The sequence below is a fragment of the Oryctolagus cuniculus genome, chromosome 12, assembly GCF_964237555.1.
Source record: "Oryctolagus cuniculus chromosome 12, mOryCun1.1, whole genome shotgun sequence".
In the NCBI taxonomy this organism is placed as follows: domain Eukaryota; kingdom Metazoa; phylum Chordata; class Mammalia; order Lagomorpha; family Leporidae; genus Oryctolagus; species Oryctolagus cuniculus.
The window spans coordinates 44,742,084-44,766,825 of record NC_091443.1 but is presented as its reverse complement, the minus strand read 5'-3'; the positions used below and the strand labels follow the sequence as shown (position 1 = coordinate 44,766,825).

The 24,742-nt window shown below is 40.7% G+C and overlaps 2 protein-coding genes across 9 annotated transcripts in view; one reads left to right on the top strand and one right to left on the bottom strand.

Annotated features, from left to right (window-relative positions):
* The first annotated feature begins 2,143 nt into the window (after window positions 1-2,143).
* Window positions 2,144-24,742, top strand: part of G2E3 (G2/M-phase specific E3 ubiquitin protein ligase) — a 77,237-nt gene continuing 54,638 nt past the window's right edge. The window contains exon 1 of one of the 8 annotated variants that reach the window (XM_008269464.4): window positions 2,144-2,243. Coding sequence is in view for 1 of the 8 variants with exons in the window: in XM_008269466.4 (XP_008267688.2) it covers window positions 2,179-2,243 (65 nt within the window). In the remaining 7 variants the exon portion in view is untranslated. Of the gene's footprint in view, window positions 2,244-3,994; window positions 4,018-4,293; window positions 4,318-4,635; window positions 4,734-9,855; window positions 10,111-24,742 lie in introns of those variants that run through there. The other 7 variants (XM_008269466.4, XM_008269465.4, XM_051822743.2 and 4 more) reach the window with 7 other exon arrangements.
* On the bottom strand, window positions 9,200-24,738 carry LOC138844639 (uncharacterized). Its single transcript, XM_070053808.1, has 3 exons — window positions 24,540-24,738; window positions 16,537-16,614; window positions 9,200-10,343 (listed from the first exon to the last, which is right to left on the bottom strand). Exon 3 carries the CDS (start codon window positions 10,320-10,322, stop codon window positions 9,615-9,617), a length of 708 nt encoding a protein of 235 aa, XP_069909909.1. The 5' UTR covers window positions 10,323-10,343; window positions 16,537-16,614; window positions 24,540-24,738; the 3' UTR covers window positions 9,200-9,614.

The window sequence follows — 24,742 nt, the reverse complement described above, 5'->3', positions numbered from 1 at the left end:
CAGAAAAGCAATTATGGAGTACCTCTCAATGATTAGTACTGAATTTGTGATATCAAAGCCTACAGACTAATACCTGCAAACTGGGCCAAGACTTGTTACCTTGGTAAAACAATGCCAGGCATCACCTTAGGTTCATTTTAGAACATCAATTTTCCCTCTTAGAAAAATAAATCTTGGATCCAGCATTGTGGATCCTATGGTGTGAGCATCCCTTATGGGCACAGGTTCAATTCCCAGCTGCTCCACTCCTGATCCGGTTGCTGCTAATGCACCTGGGAAAGCAGCGGAAGGTTTCCCAAGTGTTTGGGCCCCTTCAGCCACAGAAGAGACCTGGAAGAAGCTCCTGGCTCCTATCTTTGATTTGGCCCAGCTCTGGTCATTGCAGCCATTTGGGGAGTGAACCAGTGGATGGAAAATCTCTCCCTCTCTTTCTCTTTTCCTGTCTCTCCCTCTCTAAATCTGCCTTTCAAATAAATAATAAACCTTTAGAAAGAAAAAGAAATCTTTAACAACAAGCAGAAAAATTGGAGGTTTCTTTGAGATCCAAATCCCATCTACTCAAAGAAAATTCTGGACTGCTTCTTTTCACCTTAATTTTATTCAATATATTCTTTATGTAAAAATGCCCAGATAGTTAGGAGAATTTGACATCTTATGGCTCAGAGAATAGAAGTGTTAGACAATGCTACCTGGGCTACTGGACTCCTCTTGCAGGAAGTTCACCGGACTGGCAGTGTTTCGGAACACAGCCCCAGAGAAATATTGGCCTCTCAAAGCACATGTTGTGCTTACTTGCCCGAAGACAACTCCAGAATTTTTAATTTTACTAACATGATTAAGGAAGCAAATAAATCTGTGGTGTCTTCATATCACGGATGTTGGTTTAAGTTTTAGCATTCTCTTCATTCCTGATAAGAACTGAACTTGAACATCCTCCTTCTCTCAGCATTTGTGTGTGACTGGTGCACTGATGAGTTGTCTCCAATGTGTTAAATACTGCTGCATAGCCACTGCGACATCATATTTGCAATAAATGATCTTACTGAAACAAAACAAAAACAACATGAATAGCAACAGGACCCAAACCAGCACCCAGTGGGATACCAGTGCCACAGGTTGCAGCTTTACCTACTATGCCCCAAGAACAGAGTGTGTGTGTGTGCGTGTGTGCGTGTGTGTGTGTGTTTGGTTTTTTAAAAAAGATTTATTTATTTATTTGAAAGGCAGAGTTACAGAGAGGTGGAGAGAGAGAGAGAAAGTCTTCCATCCATTGGTTCACTCCTCAAATGGCTGCAACAGCTGGAGATGGGAGGATCCAAAGCCAGGAGCCAGCAGCTTCCTCCAGGTCTCCCACAGGTGCAGTGGCCCAAGGATTTGGGCCATCTTTTACTGCTCTCCCAGGCCATAGCAGAGAGCTGGGTCAGAAGTGAAGCAGCTGGGACTCGAACTGATGCCCATATGGGATGTCGGAACTGCAAGTGGCAGCTTTACCTGCTACGCCACAGCACTGGCCCCTCAAGAACAGGTTTTGTAATCAAACAAGTCAGAGCTAAAATACCAATTCCTTCTGCTATGGCCTTAGGCAAATAATATAATCACATAAAGTCCTGGTTTCATCACCTGTTTGCCAGGATTAATTAAATCAGCTTCTAAATTTTAGCATGGTGTTTGGAATGTAGAAAGTACTGAATAAATGTTAATTCCCTTTCTCTTTTCCAAGGATGTTTGAATAATGAAGGTTAATATCTATTGCTTTTCCAATACTCAAGAAATGAGTCACCTCTGAGACACTCGTTTTGCAAACACAAATCATTAAAAAAAAAAAAAAACTTGGAGGGAGGAATATAGTAAACATCAGATATGACTGATCCCAGATTCTCTGTTCATATTTCAACTACAGATAGTTTAATAGAGCTAATCCATTAGCTCTTTGTATTAATTAATTTCACAGATTAGCTTCCAAGGTAGAAAGCTGTAAGCAGGACACTGAAGAATTTATCACATGTCCCAAAGGGAAAAACAAAGCAATCCAGCGGGGAGGAGAGTCCCCGTGGCACTCTCAGGGGACTGCATGCCACTAGGAAGGGCAGGTGTTCACTGTTTGCTCTGCCCATTGTCTAATCATAACTACCATTCTAGAATTCTGTCACTTAAGCTTCACAAAAAGCCTATGAAGTAATGATTATTTGTATTGTACCAGTGAGTAGTGGAGCGCTGAGAGCTGGGTGTTTCACATTTGGCTGGTAAGTAATGGAGCTGCTATTTAAATCTCTGCCTCTGTAGCTTTAAAGTTCCAACTCCTACCATGGTGCTACTTAGTCTCCTTGAAGAATTTCTCCTGAAGAACAGTTCAGTCCCTCAAGGCTAATCTTTAAGCAAGTGACTGCTTCTTAAGCAGCGGTTCTGTGCCCTGGACTATTATTAAGATTTTCAAATTTTCTTCCACCTCCATTAAGAGATGAACGTGAGAATTAGGCTTGTTATAACTAAGTCACATTGTCTACTCAATTGAGAATCTTTTTCCTCAAGTATTCTGGGAAGGATTAAAAAAAATCGAAGTACACAAAATAAACTGAAAATAGTTTTGATTGCCAGCAATTGTACCAGGAATGTTTAAGATTCAGTTCAAGCATGTTGTTCATTACTTGATTTGTTCTGGGTGGCATTATCAGTGTGTGCGCCTTCATTTGAAGTTTACTCTTATCTGTAAAGAGGCTCTGATTTCTATGTAAACACTTCTGGCCAAAAGACAGCAATTAAAAAAAAATAAAGCAATACAGACAACTATTTGAAACACCAACCTAGAGGTAATGTTAACATAAACATACCATACCTCTGACCTATACTAGAACACCCTATCTCACGTTGGCTACAAGTAAACCTTCAGCCTGTCTTACAAAAACCACAAAGTTACCTAGCAGGAATAATATCATTCCAAATCACTGCTGTTAATATACCTACTCATTATTCAAACAATCTTGAGACAGGAGACCTGAAATTGGTTGTTTTTGGTGGTGCTTCCTGCTACCAGGAGGTGGTCTGTCTTACACACACACACACACAATCACAGTTAGATTAAAATTTTAGGTCAAAATATTTAAGTGAATGAGACGATGAGAAGAAAAATTCTTTTTGGTAGCAAACAATCTACTTTTCTGAAACTGTATTTTGATTCAAGTTCAAAAATTAATGTAAAAAGACTGTCAGGCAAAATTATAGGAGGAATGCTTTAGCAAACATATCAGTAAATCCCCATTCAAAATGTATGAGCACTGCTGACAGTGCAGCAGGTTACCTGGCAAATACTTCTTTCTTAAGTATGAGGTCATACACTAATAATGGTTGTGTACCTATTTTATATGATATTTTCAACATATACACAAGAGGTGATTGATAATATGGGCTAATTTGCTTTAGAAACATCGGATGGAAACTCTGTGGCACTGATGCCATATTCAGAGATATTTAGGATATTACGAAGTATCCCATTATTTTTGAGAATCATCAAAGAAGGTCTAAGGAACAAAGAGAGTAAATACAGTGTAAAAAAAAAAGAGACCTTAAAAGGAGGAAGAGAATAAATCAAATATGAGGTAAATATAAAAACAGTAGCAAGATCATGAGTACAATAAAGAATTAAAGTTAATTGGGAAAAAGAGCATTAACTCTAGTTTATACTTTCGAATGCTTGGTAGAGGTTAGTGAAGTAGGAATTCAGGTATAGAGTGTCATGGTAGCCTGTATTCTGAGGAGACACTCATTGTGACATTAAAACTGGGCTGGCCAACATGGTAGTCACTAGCCACATACAGCCATGGAGACCTTGAAAATGTGGCTGGTATAAGTTGAAGCATGCTATAAAAGTATAGTATAAAATAGTAAAAAATACATAGTAATTTCAAAGATTTATTACCTAACATATCTCATTAGTAGTTTGTTCTGTTGACTACATGTTTGTTTTGAACAGGATTTAGCTCCTCAGATTCATGTACACATTTGAACCTCCAGAGTCTTAAGGTAATAGCTAATGGATTAATGCTAATGGTTTATGGATTAGGATAGAGGCTTAATCCAGTTATGACAACTGAGGGCGACATCTTTGTAAAGTAATTGGATTGGATTAGGTTACTAAGATGAAACCTCATGATTGGATTGTGATGGCATTATAAGGAGAGACCACATAGAAGGTAGGGGAACAGTGAGCTCCCTGTATCTCTCTGTTTTTTTTTGGCTGGCTTTGTGATCATCATCTGCCATCCTCACCAGAAGCCTAAACCAGTGAGGTCAGGCAATCTTGGATTATCAACCTGCCACACTGTAAGTCAAAGTAAACTTTCACCCTTCCTAAGAAACTCCTAAAATAATGCTAAAATGTGTTAATAATATTTTAGATACATTGGGTTAACTCAAAGGCATTCTTAAGTTAATTTCACTTATTTGATGTTTTTTAAGAAGGTTACTAGAAAATGGAAAACTTTGTATGTGGCTGGCATTTGTATTGGGAAGTGTCGGTCTAAGACTGATTGCAGAGAAGCTAAATGGCACCTAATCTAGAATCATGAAAGAAGTAGACCACTTGCCTTGCTGCTAATATTTCTCTCTCCACCCTGTTTTGGCATCACTGCAGATTAAAGACTAGCAGATGGAGGAGGAAGAGAGTGGCATACCAGGAGGGCTAGGATTAGGGGAGAGTTGTTTCCTTAGCACAATCTCCAAAAGAAGTACCTTTTATGGTAAGCAATATTATGACATGGTAAAAGATGTTGAAGAAAGAAGTGTGAAACCAAGACTGACAAATACGCTAGGTGTCCTATCATTACAACCTGGCTATGTGTCGCTCCCCGTCTTCGTGGAGGAACGACACAGGACCCTGCACTGTTCTTTTGTCTGCTCGGCCCTCCCCGGGTTTGCTGCTGGTTCTTCCCGGGTTGGCTACCGTCCCTTCCACCTCCGTGGAAGGGCAGTTCCCCCTGCCACTTTCCCCACTTCCGCGGGGGAGCGGCACACCGCCGGCCGGCTCTCTCGGGGGCTGCACAGGTGTTCCTTCAGATAGATGTTCCCCCTAGATGTTCCTGGTGCATGTTGTCTCTCTCCTCCTTTATAGTCCTCCTCCGCCAATCCCAACTCGGCTGCCCACACGCCGAGTACGCTGCTCTCCTCCAATCAGGAGCAGGATCAGCTCCTGGAGGTCATCACTCAAGTTGGCAAGAGGCAGCTGCATAGAAGCTGTTTTCTTCTCTCCCAGCGCCATATTGTGGGAGAGCAGATGCATAGAATAAGTCTTAATTCCAGTAACTTAGTCCAGTCCGGGTTGCTCCCCATAGCTATGACTCTGAGTAGACTTTTTGCCTGGTACCTTCTAAAATACACTTCTCATTGTATGACAACTAGAGTTCTTAGCAGCAGGAAACTTAATAAAGTTAAAAAGTTTCATTCTAAGATCTCAAGATTGGTCTCTAGTCAGGGGAGTAGACAAGAAAAGTAATGTTGGATTCCGGGCGAATATTGATAAAGATTTTAAGGACAGGACCTAGATAGAATCAAGACATTTGGCTTCAAGGTGGATACACACACACACACACACACATACACACATACAGATACACACACATACACACATACATACACACATACACACACACAAAGTAGACATTCAGGATCCTGAGTGTAAGAAATAGCAGAGCAGGGCCTGCTGTAAGGATCAATTGTTTGCCTCACACGTGGCTAGGACATGAGGATAAAGAACTTTTGGCTGGCTGGAAATGCAGGAAAGGTACCCAGAATTTTAATTATGGCTAACCCAGGGGAGGAATGAGTTGCCAGGACAATTTTGCCCAACACTGTGTACTGATTCCAGGTGAGTGCTAATTTAAGAATGGGTGCTAGGTTTATCAGAATTCCTCTACACCACAGCATTATTACTTTTCTAATGAAAGAATTCCATACTTCATTTCCATTTTTGTTTGTTTTGAGGTTCAACAGCCCCTAACTTGGACGGCAGCGTAATAGGGGGTAAAGCAACACAGCATTGGAAGGCCTCCTAAAAGTATAGATGTATGATCATTTATTCAATCACCTCGCTCTTGATAAGTTGTTCCCAGATAGGAACCACCATAAGCAGTTCTCCAACAGCACTAGCATGTTTATTTCTACAGAAGAATCCCGAGGTTGAGTAAAGCTTGTTCAGAGTTACTTTACAAAAGAATTGTAGCAATGTACTGGGCTTTTTTGCATGGTCCCTTCTAGAAGTACACTTCTCATTGTATGACAACTAGTGTTCTGAGTAGCAGAAACTTAATAAAGTTAAAAGGTTTCATTCTACCATCTCAAGGATAGACTATGGATAAGAGTGCCTATTTTACCACCAAAATGTCCCAGTATTGGTTGTTGTGCCTTGTTTTAATTTAGTCGCTTTTCACCGTAACATCACAGCTATTTTTGTAATTTATCTTCATATATATGTATACACTTTAATCTTTATGTATTTGTATATAATTGTATATATATATTTCAATCTTTAATTTTTCTAGAATTTTTTACAGCAAGATGTGAGGTAGAGGCCTAACTTTATATATTCCATGTAGAAAACCAGTTATGAAATTATCCCTTTGCTAAGACTGAAACGCCATTATTATAATATGTAAATATTCTCTATCCAGCTGAAATTTTCTACATTCTTATTTATCTTTTGTATGCTAATACTTTTTTTGTCTGATCTATTTGGGTTTTCTTTTTGCTATTACTCTTTGTATTAGCTCTATGATAAATTTTACTATTTAGAATGACATTGTCTGCTCTTTGTTAATCTTTTTCTGTTTTTAAAAATATTTGTGTATTTGTTTTTGAAGAGTTACAGAGAGAGAGACAAAGGTAGATCTTCATTTGCTGGTTCACTCCCTAGATGGCCACAATGGCTAGTGCTGGGCCAAGGCAAAGCCAGGAACCAGGATCTTCATCTGGGTCTCCCAAGTGGGTAGCAGGAGCCCAAACACATGGGCCATCTTCTGCTGCTTTTCCCAGGCCATTTGCAGGGAGCTGGATCGGAAGTAGAGCCTCCAGGACATAAAATATAGGATGCTGGCATCACAGGCAGTGGTTTTACATGCTATGCCACAATCCTGGCTCCTAATCTTTTTTCTAAAATACCTTAGCAACTCTTCATATTAATCATCAGATAAGAACCCTGCAATCATCTTTGTTCTCAAAGTACATATTAAAAAAATCAGGTCCTATTCCTTTTAAATGTATTTCTAGGCATTTTATTCTTTTTGTCACTCAGATTGGTTGTCATAAAATCTTTCAAAGTAGATTGAAGGACTTCTGCTGAAGGAGTTTGTATTGGTTTTTGCATGTAATCCAATGATCATTGATCTAAAGAGGGTTTTTGATTTTTTTCTGCTGAAAACAGAGTGAGGAGAAACTGCACTAATATGGGATGCAGCTTAACCTGCTGTGCCACAAAGCCAGCTCCTAGAAAGTTTTTAAGTTTTGTATCGAGTTTTATAAAGAAAACCATTATTATTGTATTTTATGATAAGGGGTGCTTTTTAGGGGTGACCTGACTATATTTAATGTTCACAGGTCAGCTTGAGAATTTAATTCCTGTGAAGCATGAAATTAGGTAGTGGGAAGATGCCAAGAATTATGAAAGACAGGAAAATATGTGATGTGGTTTCTGCTCTCAAGGAGCAATGTATCTAATGGAGATGATAGAAATGTGGACCATTGACTGCTACAAGATACCATGAATGGCAAAAATGTGTAGTCAGGGGCAGGTATCTGGTGCAGTTTTTTTTTTTTTTTTTAGATTTATTCATTTATTTTAAAGGCAGAGTTGCAGAGAAGTGGGGGGGGGGGTCTTCCACCCGTTGGTTCATTCCCCAAATGGCCACAGCAGGTGGAGCTGGGCTGATCTGAAGCCAAGAGCCTGGAGCTTCTTCCAGATCTCCCGTGCAGCAGCAGGGGCCCAAGCACTTGGACCATCTTCTAGTGCTTTCCAGGCCACAGCAGAAAGCTGAATCGGAAGTGCAGCAGCTAGGACTCGAACCAGCGCCCACATAGCATGCCGGCACTGCACACCCGGGCTTTAACTGGGTCACACCGTGGGCCCCTTAGTGCAGTTATTAAGATGCCACTTGGGACATCTGCATCCTATTTCCCACTGACTGCGTCCAGAGTTTGAACATGCTTCTGATTCAGCTTCCTGCTAACGTGCACCTTAGGAGGCAACAGTGATGGCTCAAGTACTTTAGTCCCTGCCACTCACCTAGGAGATTGTGATGGAGTTCAGGTGTCCACCCACCTGCCAGAGCCCCTACTGTTAGCATGTGAGAAGTGAACCAGTGGATGGGAGCCCTCTTTCTCTTTTTCTCTGTCTGTACCTGTCTCTCTGCCTTTCAGACAGATAAACAAAATATATGGTCATATCATTACTGTATAGTGTTGAATGAATTGACAAATGAACTAATAGACACAGACTATTCAAACATGACACATTTATACATTTGTTAAACCCAAGTCTCTATCCAGAATGTAAATATCATTCTCACAATTTTAACTTCAAGACAATATAGCAAAACACGTTTAGTGTCTTAAAAATTCAAGTCGTTACAAAGTGAGAGGTTAAAGTCCTTCATCTCTGGCCACCTGTATTTGCCAGGCCCACTCCCAGGAACAGCTGTTTACAATTTATATGTACCCACCCAGAAGGTGTGTGCCATATAGACATGCATACACACTTTGAAAGGATACTACAGTTCTTTTAAACCTTTTTTCCGATATTTCACTTCACAACCTCCTGATCTGCTTGATTACTTTTATAAAGGGCGCATCGGAATACCAGACTAAAATATCATACCTTACGTAACCACTTCCTTCTAAGCGGACACAGATGATTTCCTATTTTCCACTGTTAAAAAACAGTACCTCGGCTAACAGCTTTACAACCTGTGTCAGAGGACTTGTACGGCAAATTCGTCACAATCCAGCGAATCTTTCCCATTGTGTTTGTGACAGAAGGTGTCAGAAAGCAGTGCTTTCAGTTTATGGAAATCAATGCTGTTAGCTGCGAGGCTGAGCCTGGGGGCTGCCTCAGTCCCAGCCCCGAAGGCCTGCTGTTTACTCTCCTACCCTCCCCCCTCCCAATAACACGTCCAGCCCTCCCTTCCGCTTCGTAAAAGCTCCCAGGTGTATCCCCTCTGCAGTTGAGGGAGTTTTGGATCCAGGACATGTTGTCCCAAGAAATCTCTCGGGACAATAAATAATAACCCTGTACAAGGATCCCTTATTAGAGAGAGGGGGAAAAGTGTATCGCTTTCGGATACCTCTCGGGTATTTCATTCGGGACCGCGTATTTTGAGTGTGTGACTGGAACAGGGTTGATTGGTGCCTGTGGCTTTTTGTCTTCCTCAGATTGAGAGTAAAAGTCCTGAGTGTGACGGAGCAGGACGCGAGGGTGCGGGCTGCAAATCTTGCGATACAGAAGAGGAAGGTTTGCTTCCTCCGCCCCACCCTAGCGCCGCTGCTATTGTTTACGCAAAGCCGCGGGGAGCGGTAGAGCGACCCCGGCTCCACGAGTGCTTTTATTCCCTTCACCGCTCGAAGGGGATGCGGCTTCAGCACGTCTCGGTCCCCTCTCCAATGCGAGCGCACCCTCTCACTCGCCACCCAGGCAGAAACAACGACCCCGCACCCGGGCTCCTCGGACTACCCTCCCATAAATAGCGAGAAAAAACCGGACAAAAGAAACGGAAAGCAAGGGCTCGCCGCCGCGCCGTGGAGCGGGGACGCGCCTCCCCCCTTCGCCCCCCCGCGCCGCGGGCCCCGCCCCTCGGGGGCGTGGCCGAGTGCTCTTTCCGGGTTACAGGCGGAAATGGGCGAATTTGAATCCTGCTGGCCGTTGGATGGGGCTGCTCCAGGTTGGTGTGCGGCGACGCAGCGCGAGACGGCAAAAGTGATACGGCCGCTGTGGAACTTCTGCTCTGAGGGCCTCGGTGAGTAAGCGTGGAACGGGAAGCAGCGATTATTCCAGGGAGGGAAGCGCGGCCGTCGGAAGGGACCGCGGGTCCGGAGGCCAGAGAGCTTGGTGGGGACGTCGGAGCGTCTTCGCGGGTGTGTGAGGTGGTGCCGGCGTGGGGACCTCGGCAGTCGGGGCGCTGAAGCGCCGTCCCCCCACTGCCAGCGCCCCCGAGCCGGGCAGCGTCTGGGTGCTGGCGCCGCGGAGGCCCGGCCGGTTTGAGCGCTGCCTCTGAGTTTCTGGGGACTTGCAGTTCAGTATTTCCTCCAGTGCGGCGGGGATACTGAAGCTCCAGCAGTGATTCCATTTCAGTGCCAACAGCGTTACCCTGAGAATAAAACAAAAACTTGGTTTACGATAGGTGGAAGGTTGAAACGAAGGGATGCTCCTAAGAGGGGGAGCCCGGAGCCGTCTTGATGACCCTGGACCACAGGGAAGTGACAGTCATTGAAATGCCCGGAGGGGATTTAAACTGAAATCCGAGTATCCTTTGTATTTAAAACCCGGATATTTTTCTTTCACGGTTGACATTTTTCGCCTACCGCAAAAATCCGAGACTCTTGCTCATTTAAACTGGCTATAGTAACCGCGGTGATTCACAAGGGTCTTAGTTTGCTAACAATGGGGTAAGGTTTAGTTCCACCGCCCTGCCTTTTCGCCCCCTTCATTCATTGGCCGGCTTGTTTATCGCGGAGTTGTGGGGAAGAAGTATACACTGCTTCGGGAATCGGAGCTTTGGGAAGTGGTGGTGGGTTTGCTTCTGGTTTTCTTTTCCTTTTGGTGACGAACCCTCACTCCGCAATAAATCAGGTCTTTTGGAATAGTTTAAATATGTATATTTTAAGTGCCTCTCGGGGTTTTTAACGCTGTACAGATGATCTTTTTATAACTAGGACTCAACATTCATAATAAAAACATTCCTTCATCCTGTGTTGTCGACTCCCACTCCCCCATGCCTGCTAATGAGCTTTTGTTTGCCATTTTGGCCAGGAGGAAGAGATTTAAATAGCAGTGCTTATGGTCTTGGAAATAATTTTTTCATAAAAATGGAGCAAATGAATTGGCTCTGCTTTCCTGAGGTTTGCAGGAGGATATGCTCATTTCACATATGCTACCACCGAGTAGTAATTTCTAAAGAATTTATCTTTACTTCCTAATCTGGTCCTTTTCCCTTCCTGGACTCCTCTGTTGAAGTTTTGCTTTATTTACCTAAATTAGCAAGTTTCAGACTAAATCGTGTATGCATTACCTTGGAAGAGTTTGTTAAATGCTGATTCCTGACTTTCAAATCTAAGAGGTTGTGGATGAAGTTTGTGATTTAAGGACGGGGTTGAAGAGTCTATATATTTAAATGAAGACTTAGACAATTCTGATTTGGAGAAAATTCTGATTTGGTTTTTCCTGAAGAAGCATTGTAATGTATTTGGTTAAGGGCATGGAACTAGATCCAGATTGCCTTAATCTGATCTCATCCCTACCACTGGGGAACTGTGTGATCCCAGGCAGCATGTTTAACCTCTCCCTGTATCAGTTCCCTCAGCTGTACACTCTGCCTTCAGAATATATGTGGTGCATAGTAAATGATGCGTGTGTCTCCTACTGTATTGAGTAACTAAGCATTGTGCAAGCCACATTGCATATATTATCTCATTAATCTTCACATTATCACTGAGGTAGTTACTGTTTTCAAATAAAACAGATTAAGACATTCAGTAATCTGTCCTTACACAACTAGAAAAATGTTTGAACTAAAGTAAAAAGTTAGCTTTAATTCAAAATTATGCTTTTTTTTTAAAAAGTAATGCTTTCCTGTTTCTCTCTGAAGTTTCTTTTCAAATGTTGCTCTATAAAAATCTCTGGTTGCTTTATATACATATATACTTATTTTTTAAAGATTTATTTATTTGAAAGGCAGTGTGACAGAGACAGACAGATAGATCTTCTCTTGCTGGTTTACTCCCCAAATGGCCACAAATGCCAGGTCTACGCCAGGCTGAAGCCAGGAGCCAGGAAGTTTATCTGGGTCTCCCACATGAGTGGCAGGAAGCTAGGTATTAGGCCAGCTTCTGCTGGCTCATCAGCCCGGAGCTGGAGAAGTAGAGCAGCCAGGACTCCAACTGGGGCGCATATGGGATGCCTGTGTCGCAGGTGGAGGCTTAACCTGCTGCTGCACAATGCTGGCCCCCCTCTTTAACATTTTATGTGCATGCTTTGCTACTTGCCTTTTCATTTCCTCTTAGATTTTACCCAAATGGGTTTCAAGAGTTCCTTAGAGCACTTCTCGCTCAGTGCAGTTTGGTTTTAAATAGAGCGTTCCTTCGACTTAGAGCACCTGGCCTCCTCATCTTTGCTTGCCAATGCTCAGTACAGAACAGTGAGTGTCTTTATCCTCTGAAACTGTATGTTCAGTGAGTACTTGTTACGTTAGCGGTTTAACACACGTGTTTTGTATTAATGACTGAAAGTTGAAAAACAGCTTTGTTTTCTTCTGAGATGATAGAATATAATCTTTTGTGGTCTAGTGGAGATTTTAGTGATAAATGGTTTTACAAACTTCACAGATAAAGAAATGTAAGTACTGAAAGCATAAACTCAGAAGACATATCCGGTGAGAGAAAAGCAAGAGAAATATTTGCTAATATTAATGGAATTCTAAGTGCTTGATACATATTTTCTCATTTCTTAAAACCATTTTATAATTATAACACCATGTTAAAATGAATCTGAAGCACAAAAAGATGTAGTTTGAAAGTATTTTTTATATTTAATTTCCTACTGTACTTTTTTTAACTGTAAGAGTAATGTAAAGTATAATAAAGTAGCTTAATTCAAAGTGTTAGGAAATCAAAAAGTTGGACTTTCCTTCTCTGAACAGTTAAGGCTGTTAACTTGACTTCCTTTGCTTGCATTCCACATTTCTCTATCAAAGTAGTACAGGTATTTGAAACAGAGCTTCATTTCTGATGCAAGCTAGACCATTCACACTATTTCTTCTTCAGTTTTGGAGTTGTAATACCACAACACTATCGGAAGCCAAGCTGGACAGGTTGGGATGACATGGAAATCATGAAGAAACATGAACAGTGGGGCAGGGAAACCTGTTTCCTGAGAGCAAGTTACCTATTTACACCAATGTAAACTTTATTGTAGCTTTGTTGCTTTTCCTTTTAATTTTTTTTGAAAAGATTTATTTTTATTTATTTGAAAAACAGAGTTTCAGAGAGAGATAAGGACAGAGAGAAAAAGGTCTTCCATCGCTGGTTCACACCCCAAATGGCCACAGTGGCCAGAGCTGAGCTGAGCGGAGCTGATCTGAAACCAGGAGCCAGGAGCTTCTTCTGGGTCTCCCACTTGAGTGCAGGAGCCCAAGGACTTGGGCCATCCTCTGCTGCTTTCCCAAGTGCATTATTAGCTGGATAGGAAGTGAAGCAGCCGGGACTTGAGCCAGCGTCCATGTGGGATGCTGGCGCTGCTTTAACCTGCTGTGCCACAGTGACGGCCCTCCTTTTAATTTAAACAGATGCCTTTTTCTAAAATAATAAAGTGTACTAGTTTAATTTACCTTTTTAAGTGATACATTGATGTGTTTTAATAAAATGCTTTAGTCATTGGTTGATGGATATTTTAAGTTGTTTACAATTTTTTGCTGTTACAAATAAATCTGCAGACAGTTATATACAGTGGACATATGCCGTTTTTTCTCTTCGCTGCATTGTACGTAGGCATACATTTGATTTTGGGGGGGGGTAAAATTAACATAAAAATAACCATTTTAAAGTATACAATTTAGTACATTCACAATGTTGTGCAACCATTGCCTATATCTCGTTCCAAAGCATTTTCATCGTCCCAGAAGAAAACTACATACCTATCAACCAGTCACTGCCCAACCGCTTCATTCCCTTAGTCCCTGGAAACTATAAATCTATTTATAGCATCACCTGTGCTGCTGGCATCCCCTATCAGAGTCTAGTTGCTCTACTTCCTGTTCAGTTCCCTGCTAATGCCTCTGGGAAAGCAGCACAAGATGGACCAGTACCTAGGCCCCTGCCACTCATGTGGGAGACATGAATAGAATTCCTTGCTCCTGGCTTTGGCCTAGCCCAGCCTTAGCTGTTGTAGCCATTTGGAGAGTGAGCCAGTGGATGGAAGATTGCCCTATTTCTCCCTCTCTGCCTTTCAAATAAGTAAATAAATCTTAACAAAAAAAAATAATTTCCCTGTTCTGTATGTTTTCTATAAATAGATTATATACAATATGGGATCATTAATCTCTGACTTTCTCCCTTAGCATAACATTTTCAAGGTATATCATAAAGGAGGATTTATTTGGCCATCCATTTGTGGATTCCACATCCACGGATTCAACCACTTACAGATTGAATTTTTTTTTTTAATTTATTTGACAGAGTTAGACAGTGAGAGAGTGAGACAAAGAGAAAGGTCCTCCCTCCGTTGGTTCACACCCTGAAAATATTTTTTTTTTAAATTGCATTTTTGGAGCCGGCACTGTGGCGTATGTAGTATGCTAAGCCTCTGCTGGCAGTGCTGGCATTCCATATGGACTCCAGTTTCTATACCGATTGCTTCTCTTGCAATGCAGCTCTCTGCTATAGCCTAGGAAAGCAGTGGAAAATAGCCCAAGTGCTTGGACCCCTGCACCTGCTTAGGAGACTTAGAAGAAGCTCCTGGCTCCTGGCTTCAGATTGATCCATCTCCAGCCTTTGTGGCTATTTGGGGAGTGCACCAGCCAATGGAAGACCTCTCTCTGTCTCTCCCTCTCTCTTTAACTCTGCCATTCAAATAAATGAATAAAAATTTTCAAAAAAATTAGCATTTTTACTAAACATGTAGAAACTTTTTCTTGTGTCACTATTCTCTAAGCAATATGGTATAATAATTATTTAGTTATTATAATTTCAAGAGGATTTAAAGTATATGGATGGGGGCCGGCGCTATGGCGAGGCAGTGGGGCCACCGCCTGCAGTGTCTGGCATCCTGTGTGGGCGTGTGGGTGCCGGCTGCTTCCCTTCCAGTCCAGCTCTCTGCTGTGAACTGGGAGGGCAGTAGAAAATGACCCTAGTCTTTGGGCCCCTGTGCCCAACCTGAAGCTCCTGGCTTCAGATCAGCCCAGCTCCAGCCGTTGCAACCATTTAGGGAGTGAACCAATGGATGGAAGATCCCTCTCTCTCTGCCTCTGCGTAACTCTGCCTTTCAAATAAATAAATAAATATTTTAAAAATATAAAGTGAATGAATGTGATAGGTTATACTCAAATACTATGCAATTTTATGTAAGGATATTGAAGTGGCACCAATGCTGTGGCACAGTGGATAAAGCTGCCACCTGCAACACTGGCATCCCATATGAGCACTGATTTGGAATCCAGCTGCTCCACTTCCAGTCCAGCTCCCTGCTGATGCTGCTGAGAAAGCAGTGGAGGATGGCCCAAGTGCTTGGGCCTCTTTACCCATGTGGGAGACCTGGAAGAAGCTGCTGGCACCTGGCTGGCACTTTTGATCTAGAAACCATTGCCAAATCTGAGGTAATGAAGGTTTACACCTATATTTTCTTAAAAATTTTATGGCTTTGGCCTTTATATTTAAGTCTTTTTTAAATTCAAAGTATACAAATTTCATGTATTTCATATATACAGACTTAGGAACATAGTGATACTGCCCACCCTTCCTCCTCCTTCCTCTCCTATTACCTCCCAATTTTTACAATGATCTACTTTCATTTTACTTTATACTCATAAGATTAACCCTATACTAAGAGTTCAACAAATCGTAAGAAGAAAGTTCTCAACAACAAAGATAATTGTAAACAATCATTGAAGCTCAAAATGTTAATTTTACTTCTATACATTACATTTTTGGTTTTCTACTAGTTACCACAGATCAGGGAAAACATATGATAGTTGTCTTTTGGGGACTGGTTTATTTCACAAAGTATAATGGTTTCTAGTCACATCCATTTTGTTGCAAAAGCCAAGATTTCATTCTTTTTCATGGCTGAGTAGTATTCCATAGTGTGTATACACCATAGAATTTCTTTATCTAGTCATCAGTTTAGTGGACATCCAGGTTGATTCCATAGCTTAGCTATTGTGAATTTAGCTACAATAAACATGGGGTTACAGATAACTCTTTCATATGCTGATTTAATTTCCCTTGGGTAAATTTCCATGGGATTGCTGGGTCATATGTTATATCTATTTTCAGCTTTCTGAGGTATCTCCTTACTGTTTAACACAATGGCTGTACCAGTATACATTCCCACAAAGAGTGGATTAGGGTACCCTTTCCCCCAAATCCTCACCAGCATTTATTTTGTTCGGTGATTTCTGTGTGAGAGCCACTGTAATTAGGGTAAGGTGAAACCTCATTGTGGTTTTGACTCCCTGATGGCTAGTGATCCTGTGTCTATTGGCCAAACAGTTACTTAACTACTAGGGCAAATGCCTATCCCTGATTACAGTGACTTTGTGGTAAATTTATTGGAAAGTGTGAATACTTAGCTTTTTCTTTAGAAGATTATCTTGACTCTTCAAGATTCCTTGCAATTCCATATGAATTTTCACGTCAGCTTTAACATTCCTGCAAAAAAGGCAGAATTTTGGTAGAGATTATATCAAATCTGTAATTATTTTAGGAGTGTTACTATTTTAATAATATAAAATCTGTGAGTACAGAGTGCCTTTCCACTTATTTATGGTTTTTTAATTTCTTACAACACTGTTTTGTAGTTTTCATTAACTCCTTAGTGTAATTTACTAAGCAACTTTTTATGCTATTATAAATGGAATTGTTGATTTCCTTTTTGGAGTGTTCATTGCTATTATGTAGAAATACAACTTGTTTTGACGGGTTGATTTTGTATTCTGTAAGCTTGCTGTATTCATTTTTTAGCTCTAACAGTTTATTTGTGTGAATTCAGGATATTTTCCATGTGAGATCATGCCTTCTAAGAATAGGATAACTTTTTTTTTTTTTTTATCTATTTCATTTATTTAAAAGGTAGAGTATCAGAGAGAGAGCGCACTCTTCCATCTGCTGGTTCACTTCCCAAATGTCTGTAACAGCTGAGGCTGGGACAAGCCTAAGCCTGGAACTCTATCTGGATCTTCCGCGTGGGTGGCAGTGGACTAGATAGTTTGACCTTATTCGGCCAACTTCCAAGGTGCATTAGCAGGGAGCTGGATTGGAAGGAAAGTAGCTGGAACTTAATGTGCTACAATGCTGTCCCCAAATAGGGTAACTTCTTGCTTTCAGTTGGATGCCTATTTCTTTTTTTAAAAAAAATATTTATTTATTCTATTTGAAAATCAGAGAGAGGAGAGGCAGAGAGAGAGAGAGGTCTTCCATCCACTGGTTTATTCCCCAGTTGGCCGCAACAGTCGGAGCTGCGCTGATCCCAAGCCAGGAGCCAGGATCTTCTTCCTGATCTCCCACGCGGATAGAGGGGCCCAGGGGCTTGGTCCATCTTCTGCTGCTTTCCCAGGCCATAGCAGAGAGCTGGATCAGAAGAGGAGCAGCTGGGACTTGAACTGGGGCCAAATGGGATGCTGGCACTGCAGACAGTGGCTTTACCCGCTACGCCACAGTGCCGGGCCCTGGATGCCTATTTCTTTTCTTTCCTTACAGTGACAAGAACTTCGAGTATAATACTGAATAGAAGTGCTGAGTTGATATTTTTATTTTGTTCCAGGTCATAGTTGGAAAGCTTTGTTTTTCACCATTGTGTGTAATATCAACTGGGTGTTTTTCATTAGATGCCCTTTATCATGCCTAGGAAGTTCTCTTCTATTAAAATGTTGAGTGTTTTTAATCATGAAAGAGTTGGATTTTGTCACATTTTTTCCTTTACTGTATATCAGTTAAAATAAATATGTGACAGCCTTTTTCTTTTATTATGTTAATATAGTAATATTGTCTTGATTCTCATGTGTTTAGCCACCTTTGCAATCCTGGAATATCTCCCATTTGGTTGTGGTAGATAATTCGTTTAATAAGAATTAGTTTGCTAATATTTTGTTAAAAGATTTTGCATCTGTGTGTGTAAGAGATATTGGTTTGCAGTTTTCTTTGATATCTTTTTTTAGGTATAGTATCAGAGTAAAGATGGATTTCTAAAATGAATTACACTTGAGTAATGTTGGTGCCATTTTTTCCTTAAATGTTGTTAGAACTCATCAGTGAAGCTAAGTGGGCCAAGACTTTTCTTTGTTGGAAGGGCCTTCATTCAATCTCCTGTTGTAATTTGTTGAATTTTTTGTTTATTCTTCAGTCAGTTTTGTTTTTCTAATTTGTGTCTAACTTCGCAGTTATTTAGTTTCTAAGCATACAGTTAGTTGTTCACAGCAGTCACAGTGTTATTTGCTAGGTCTTTAGCAAGATGACCCTTCCTTTCTGAATTTAGTAACTTTATATTCTTTTTTTTCCTTGATCAATCTAGCTAAAGATTTGCCTTTTTTAAAAAAATCATTTTAAAAAACCAATCTTGATTTTGTTGATTTTTCTATTGTCACCACTCTAATCTTTATGATTTCCTTTCCTCCACTGACTTCGGGTATAGTCTGCTGTCTTTCTGGTTCCTTCTAATTACTTCCCAGGAAGCTGGATCAGAATTAGAGTGGCCAGGAGTCAACTGATGTAACCCATTGCCAGCCCTCCCAAATATTTTTTCTTCTCTTTATGCTATCTTTCTTGGATTTCCATTAAGCATGTGCTGGTATACTTCATAGTGTCTCATAGTCACTCAGGCCTTGTTCTTTTTTTTTTTCGTTCTTAGACTGGGTAATCTCAATTTACCTATCTTCAGATTTGCTGATTCTTCTGCCTGCTTAAATAGGCTGCTGAACCCATATAGAGAATTTTCCATTTCCGTTATCGTATTCTTCAACTGTCAAGTTTCTATTAATCTTGTCTCTTTACTGATATTCTCAGTTGTGATTATAACAGCTTTTGCCAGGTTTTTTTCTGTATTTCTGAGGACACAGACTCCCAGAGCCCCTTCCTCTGCTCTTTTAACTGATGTCTTTTACTACTGCGTTTTGAGAGTTATTTTTAAAAATATATTCTGGATTCAAGTACTTTGTCAATTATGATTTGCAAATACTTTTTTGTTTGCAACTTTTTTTAAGATTTATTTTTATTTATTTGAAAGGCACAGTTACAGAGAGAAAGTCAGAGAGAGAGAAGTCCTCCATCCGCTGATCTATTCCCCAAATGGCTGCAATGGCCCAGGGCTGTGCCAAGGCTGAAGTCAGGAGCTAGAAGCTTCTTCTGGGTCTTCCACAGGGGTGAAGGGGCCCAAGGACTTGGGCCATCCTCCACTGCTTTCGCAGGCACACAAGTAGGGAACTGGATTGGAAGTGGAGTAAGCTGGAACTCAAACTAGTACCCATGTGGGATTCTGGCATCACAGGCAGTGGCCTTACCTGCTAAGCCACAACACTGGCCCCTGCAGCTTTTCTTTCTGTGTCTTTTGAAGAACAAAAGATACTGAGGAGTACAGTTTATCACTTTTTTTCTTTCTTGTGCTTTTGGTGTTGTATATAAGAAATCTTAGCTAGTGTCAGGTTACAAAGATTTTCTCCTAAGTGTTTTCCTAGAAATTATATAGTTTCAGAATTTGTATTTATATCTGTTATACATTTTAAGCTCATTTTTGTGAGACTTAAATTTTCTAATAAGTGTGTAGTGATAATTTTTTGTGGTTTTAATTTGCATTTCCTAATGACCAGTGATTTTGATCATATTCTCATTTACTTGTTAGCTATGGTGATTTTCATTTTTTTTTCAAATCTTTTGTCCATATTTTATGGAGATATCTTTTTATTGAGCTTTTAAGTATTTTTATATATTATTGATATAAGTCCTTTGTGAGATATGTTTTACAAATATTTTCTCCCAATCTGTCTTGTCTTTATCTTTTCTTGACAGTGTCTTGATTTGAAGATTTAAAATTTTGCATTTAGCTCAGTTTTTTTCTTGATGGATGATGATATATCTGTCATATAAGAAATTTCTCTCAAACCCAAAGTCATAGAGTGTTTTCTCTATATTTTCTTTCTAGAAGATTTTTGGAAGTTTTTTTTTTAAAAAAATATTTATTTTATTTATTTGAAAGGCAAAGTTACACAGAGGCAGAGAGAGAGAGAAATTAAGTCTTCCATCTGCTGGTTCACTCCTCATATGGCCATAAAGGCCAGAGCTGGGCTGATCTAATCTGGAGCCAGGAGCTTCTTCCGGGTTTCCCACATGAGTGCAGGGGTCCAAGGACTTGGGCCATCTTCTACTGCTTTCCCAGGCCATAACAGAGAGCTGGATCGGAAGTGGTGCAGCCAGGACTAGAACCGGTGCCCATATGGGATGCCGGCACTGCAGGCTGTGGCTTTACCCACTATGCCACAGCGCTGGCTCCTATCTCTTTGTTTATTTAGATCTTATTTACTTTTTTCAGCAGTGTGACTTTTTACATATCTTTCAGCAGTGACTTTTTACATACCTTTTACTGAATTTCTTCTTTATACACAACTCTTTAATTACTTTATAGTTATTAATTTCTTTTGAGCAGAAATGTAGTTCGTTTTTGTGTATTCAACTTGTTTCTTTAGAATATGCTAGATTCACTTTCTCTAGTAATTTTTTAGGATTTTCTACCTAGATGGCTATGGATGAAAATAGTTTTACTCTTTCACAGCTTGTGTTTCTTTTTTTCTTCGAAGTATAGTGTTTAAATGATTAAAGTGAATATTTGTAGATTCTTTTTGTTAGGCGGAGAAAATTGATTCTGTCTATAGTTTATAGTTTTGTCATGATTGGATGTTGACATTTGTCAAATGCTCTTTTTGCATATTTTGAGATTGCCTTGCAGTACATTTTTTTGTTTTGTTTTGTTTTGGACAGGCAGAGTGGACAGTGAGAGAGAGAGACAGAGAGAAAGGTCTTCCTTTTGCCGTTGGTTCACCCTCCAATGGCCGCCGCAGCTGGCGCGCTGCAGCGGCGCACCGCGCTGATCCGATGGCAGGAGCCAGGTGCTTCTCCTGGTCTCCCATGGGGTGCAGGGCCCAAGCACTTGGGCCATCCTCCACTGTACTCCCTGGCCACAGCAGAGAGCTGGCCTGGAAGAGGGGCAACCAGGACAGAATCCAGCACCCTGACCGGGACTAGAACCTGGTGTGCCGGCGCCATAAGGCGGAGGATTAGCCTAGTGAGCCACGGCGCCGGCCCTGCAGTACAGTATTGAAAGAAAGTGATTATAGTGTAAACATTTGTAGATTTCCTTTAAGTTGAAAAATTCTCTCCTTGACTTTCTTTAGATTTTTATGATAATTTTTTTTTTTAAAGATTTGTTTATTTGAAAGGCAGAGCCTCAAGGAGAGAGGGAAAGGACAGAGTGAAAGAGATTTTCCATCTTCCAAATGGCTGCAGTAACCACGTCTGGGCCAGGCTAAAGCCAGGAGCCAGGAGCTAAGAATTTCATTCTGGTCTTCCACCATCGGTGCAGGGGCCCAGGCACTTGGACCAACTTCCACTGCCTTCCCAGGCATATTAGGAGGAAGGTAGATCAGAAGCAGAGTAGCTGGGATTCCATCCACACTCCTGATATCACAAGTGGTGGCTACTCCATGTCAGCCCCTGAGGATTGATGAATTTTGTCAAATACTTTGTCTCTCTATTGAGATGATCATATGGTTTTTCATCTTTATTCTGTTTATATATGATATATTATGTTAATTAATTTTCATGTTATTCAGTCTTTCATTCTTGAAAAACCCAGTTAAGATGTACTATCCTTATTCCTAAATTCGTTTTAGTAATGAAGGAGTGACTATCAGTGATTAACAAAGTATGCCAAGTCCTCAGCTAGGCATTTTACATGTTATTTGCAATTCTTACAACAGCCTACAATTAACTGTTATTTTAGCTTGAGAAATGATAAAATTGAGACTAAGTGAGGTCTCAGCAAAGAACATAGAGAACATGTAGCAAAGCTTGAATTTCAGTCCTTGTGTTTTGAGAAAATCCGGTGTGTAAGGACTGGCTGCAAAAGCAGGAGGAGCCAAGAGTCTAAAAATGGAATAAATCCAATTTCATGAAGAATGTAGTTTGTTAGATTTATGGACAGAAGTGTGGCCTCGGGCAAAAAGAAACATGGTCTGTGGTGACTGCAGGACAACAGATTCCCATACCTCAAGGCAGGAGAAAAAGGATTTTACTGACAAAGGTGGCCCATGGCTAAACAGAATGCACCTTGAATTGATCAGGAATACTAATATTTCAAGAGACATGTGAGGTATGAGATAAGGGATATTCTAGGCATCAGATAAAAACAGCTGGTAAGAGTGAAAAGGTGTGGTGAGTGTTTGGCCTAGTGGTTAAAGATACTGCCTGGGGGCTGGCGCCACAGCTCACTAGGCTAATCCTTCGCCTGTGGCGCTAGCACCCCGGGTTCTAGTCCAGGTTGGGGCGCTGGTCCTGTCCCGGTTGCTCCTCTTCCAGTCCAGCTCCCTGCTGTGGCCCTGGAAGGCAGTGGAGGATGGCCCAAGTGCTTGGGCCCTGCACCCGCATGGGAGACCAGGAGGAAGCACCTGGCTCCTGGCTTTGGATCGGCACAGCGCGCTGGCCATGGTGGCCATTTGAGGGGTGAACCAACGGAAGGAAGACCTTTCTCTCTTCTCTCTGTCTCTCTTTCTCACTAACTCTGCCTGTAAAAAAAAAAAAAAAAATACTGCCTGAGACACTGGATTCTGTATCAGAGCACCTAGGTTTGAGTCCTGACTATACTTCCCATCCCAGCTTGCTTCTAAGGTACATCCAAAGAGGTGGCGGCAAATCATGCATTAAGTAGGTGAGTCCCTGCTACCCACATGGGGGATCTAGGTTTAGCCCTGGCCTAGTCTCAGCTGTTACGAGCATTTGAGGAGCAAGCCAGTGCATGAGAGTTCTCTCTAACTCTCAAATAAGGATTTTTTTTTTTTTAAATGGTAAGTTACCTTAATGACTTTTTTATCTATCATAGAGCTAAGGATGGCTCCTAGATGGCAGTTAGCACTGTGGTTATGTCACACTGATTTCCTATACCCTGATACCCTTTTACTGTGCTGTGCTACTTTTTTTTTTTTTAAATAATTCATAGTTAAAAGTATCCAGGATTATCTTGTGACTTTATATACTTTTTAAGATATATATGTATTACTTCCTAGAGTATAAATAATTGATTTATGAAAAAAAATTTTTTAAAGATTTATTATTTATTTGGAAGGCAGAGTAAGAGAGAGATCTTTCATCCACAGTGATTCACTCCTCAAATGGCTCCAACAGCCAGGGCTGGAACAGGCTGAAGACGGGAGCCAGGAATGCGGAACTGTATCCTGGGTCTCCCAATGCAGGTAGAAGAGGCCCAAGTAGTTGGACCATCATCTACTGCCTTCCCAGGAGCGTTAACAGGAAACTGGATCAGAAGTCGAGCAGCCAGGACTCAACTAGCACTCTCATATAAAATTCCAGCATTGCAAGCACTGGCTTAACTAGCTGTGCCACAAAACCAGCCTCAATTACTTAGTGTTGATCTTGAATTTTTTGGAATCTATGTTGTTTTACTTTTAATTCAATTAGTTTTAAACTGTTTAAAGTTTTTGAAGTAATTCTAAAGTTGCAAAAAAATTGGAAGAGATATACAAAGAACTCCATGTACCCTTTACCAGTTTAATTACTTTTTAATGTTTTGGCATGTTCTCTTTTTCATTCTGTAAGGTTATACATTTGTGTATGATTTTCCTTTCCTTGCCCATGTGAGAGCAGCCTGCATACTTCCTGTCCCCTGTCCCTTTTCTATCTGCATTTCCTAAGAATAAAAATACCCTCTTAAATATCCAGAGTGCAAATGTTAAGTTCAAGAAACATAGTGTAGATACAATACTTTCAACTATTTCATATTCAATTTTTTGTCACTTGTCTGAAAGATAATTTTTAGACTAATTTTATTCCTCAATACAATATGCAATCCAGGCTGCTTCTGGCATGTTTAGTAAATAAAATACAGTGTGTCATGTTTTACCATGCAATGACATCATAAAAAGAAATTAAGCTGTAATATGTAATATAAATATGTAATATGTAAAACAGCCAAATTTAAACATCTGAGTTTTGAAGAAAATTTAGAATACATCAAGTAATTACTACTTTGCACAGAATTAATGTGAACCTTTCTGATTGTTTTAAATCACAGCATTCCTTTAGCAAGAATATACTAGATTAAATCACTTTTCTGAAGTGTTCTCATTCTAGTGTGTTTTGTATTTATTCAGTATCACCTTTTATTTCAGCTTTGTTTTTGTCAGTATGATTAAGAGCTTAAGGAGATTTTTGAATGGACAGGACCTCTTTATTTATTCAAATGTGGCTACCAGCTGAAGTGAGAGAGAATTTAGGTTACTTTGCTGTGTTAGTTATCTGCTGCTTTGTAAAAATATCACTTCAAAAGGTGGAGGTTTGAAACAAAAAATATTTGTTACCTGATAGTTTCTGTGGCTCACAAATTTGGCATCAGCTCAGCTATGTTCTAACTTAGGGTCTTCCATGAAATTGCAGTCACACTGTATGTAGCCAGGCTGCAGACAGAGGAAAGCTTGATTGGGGTTAGAGGATTATCTTCTCAAATGTCTCTCTTACCAAGCATACCTCTCCATGGAACGTCCTCAGAATCTTAATGATAAGC

What these genes read in the sequence shown, in the direction of transcription:
- LOC138844639 (XM_070053808.1), bottom strand. Translation starts at nt 10,322, where the DNA reads ATGGAATCACTGCTGGAGCTTCAGTATCCCCGCCGCACTGGAGGAAAT.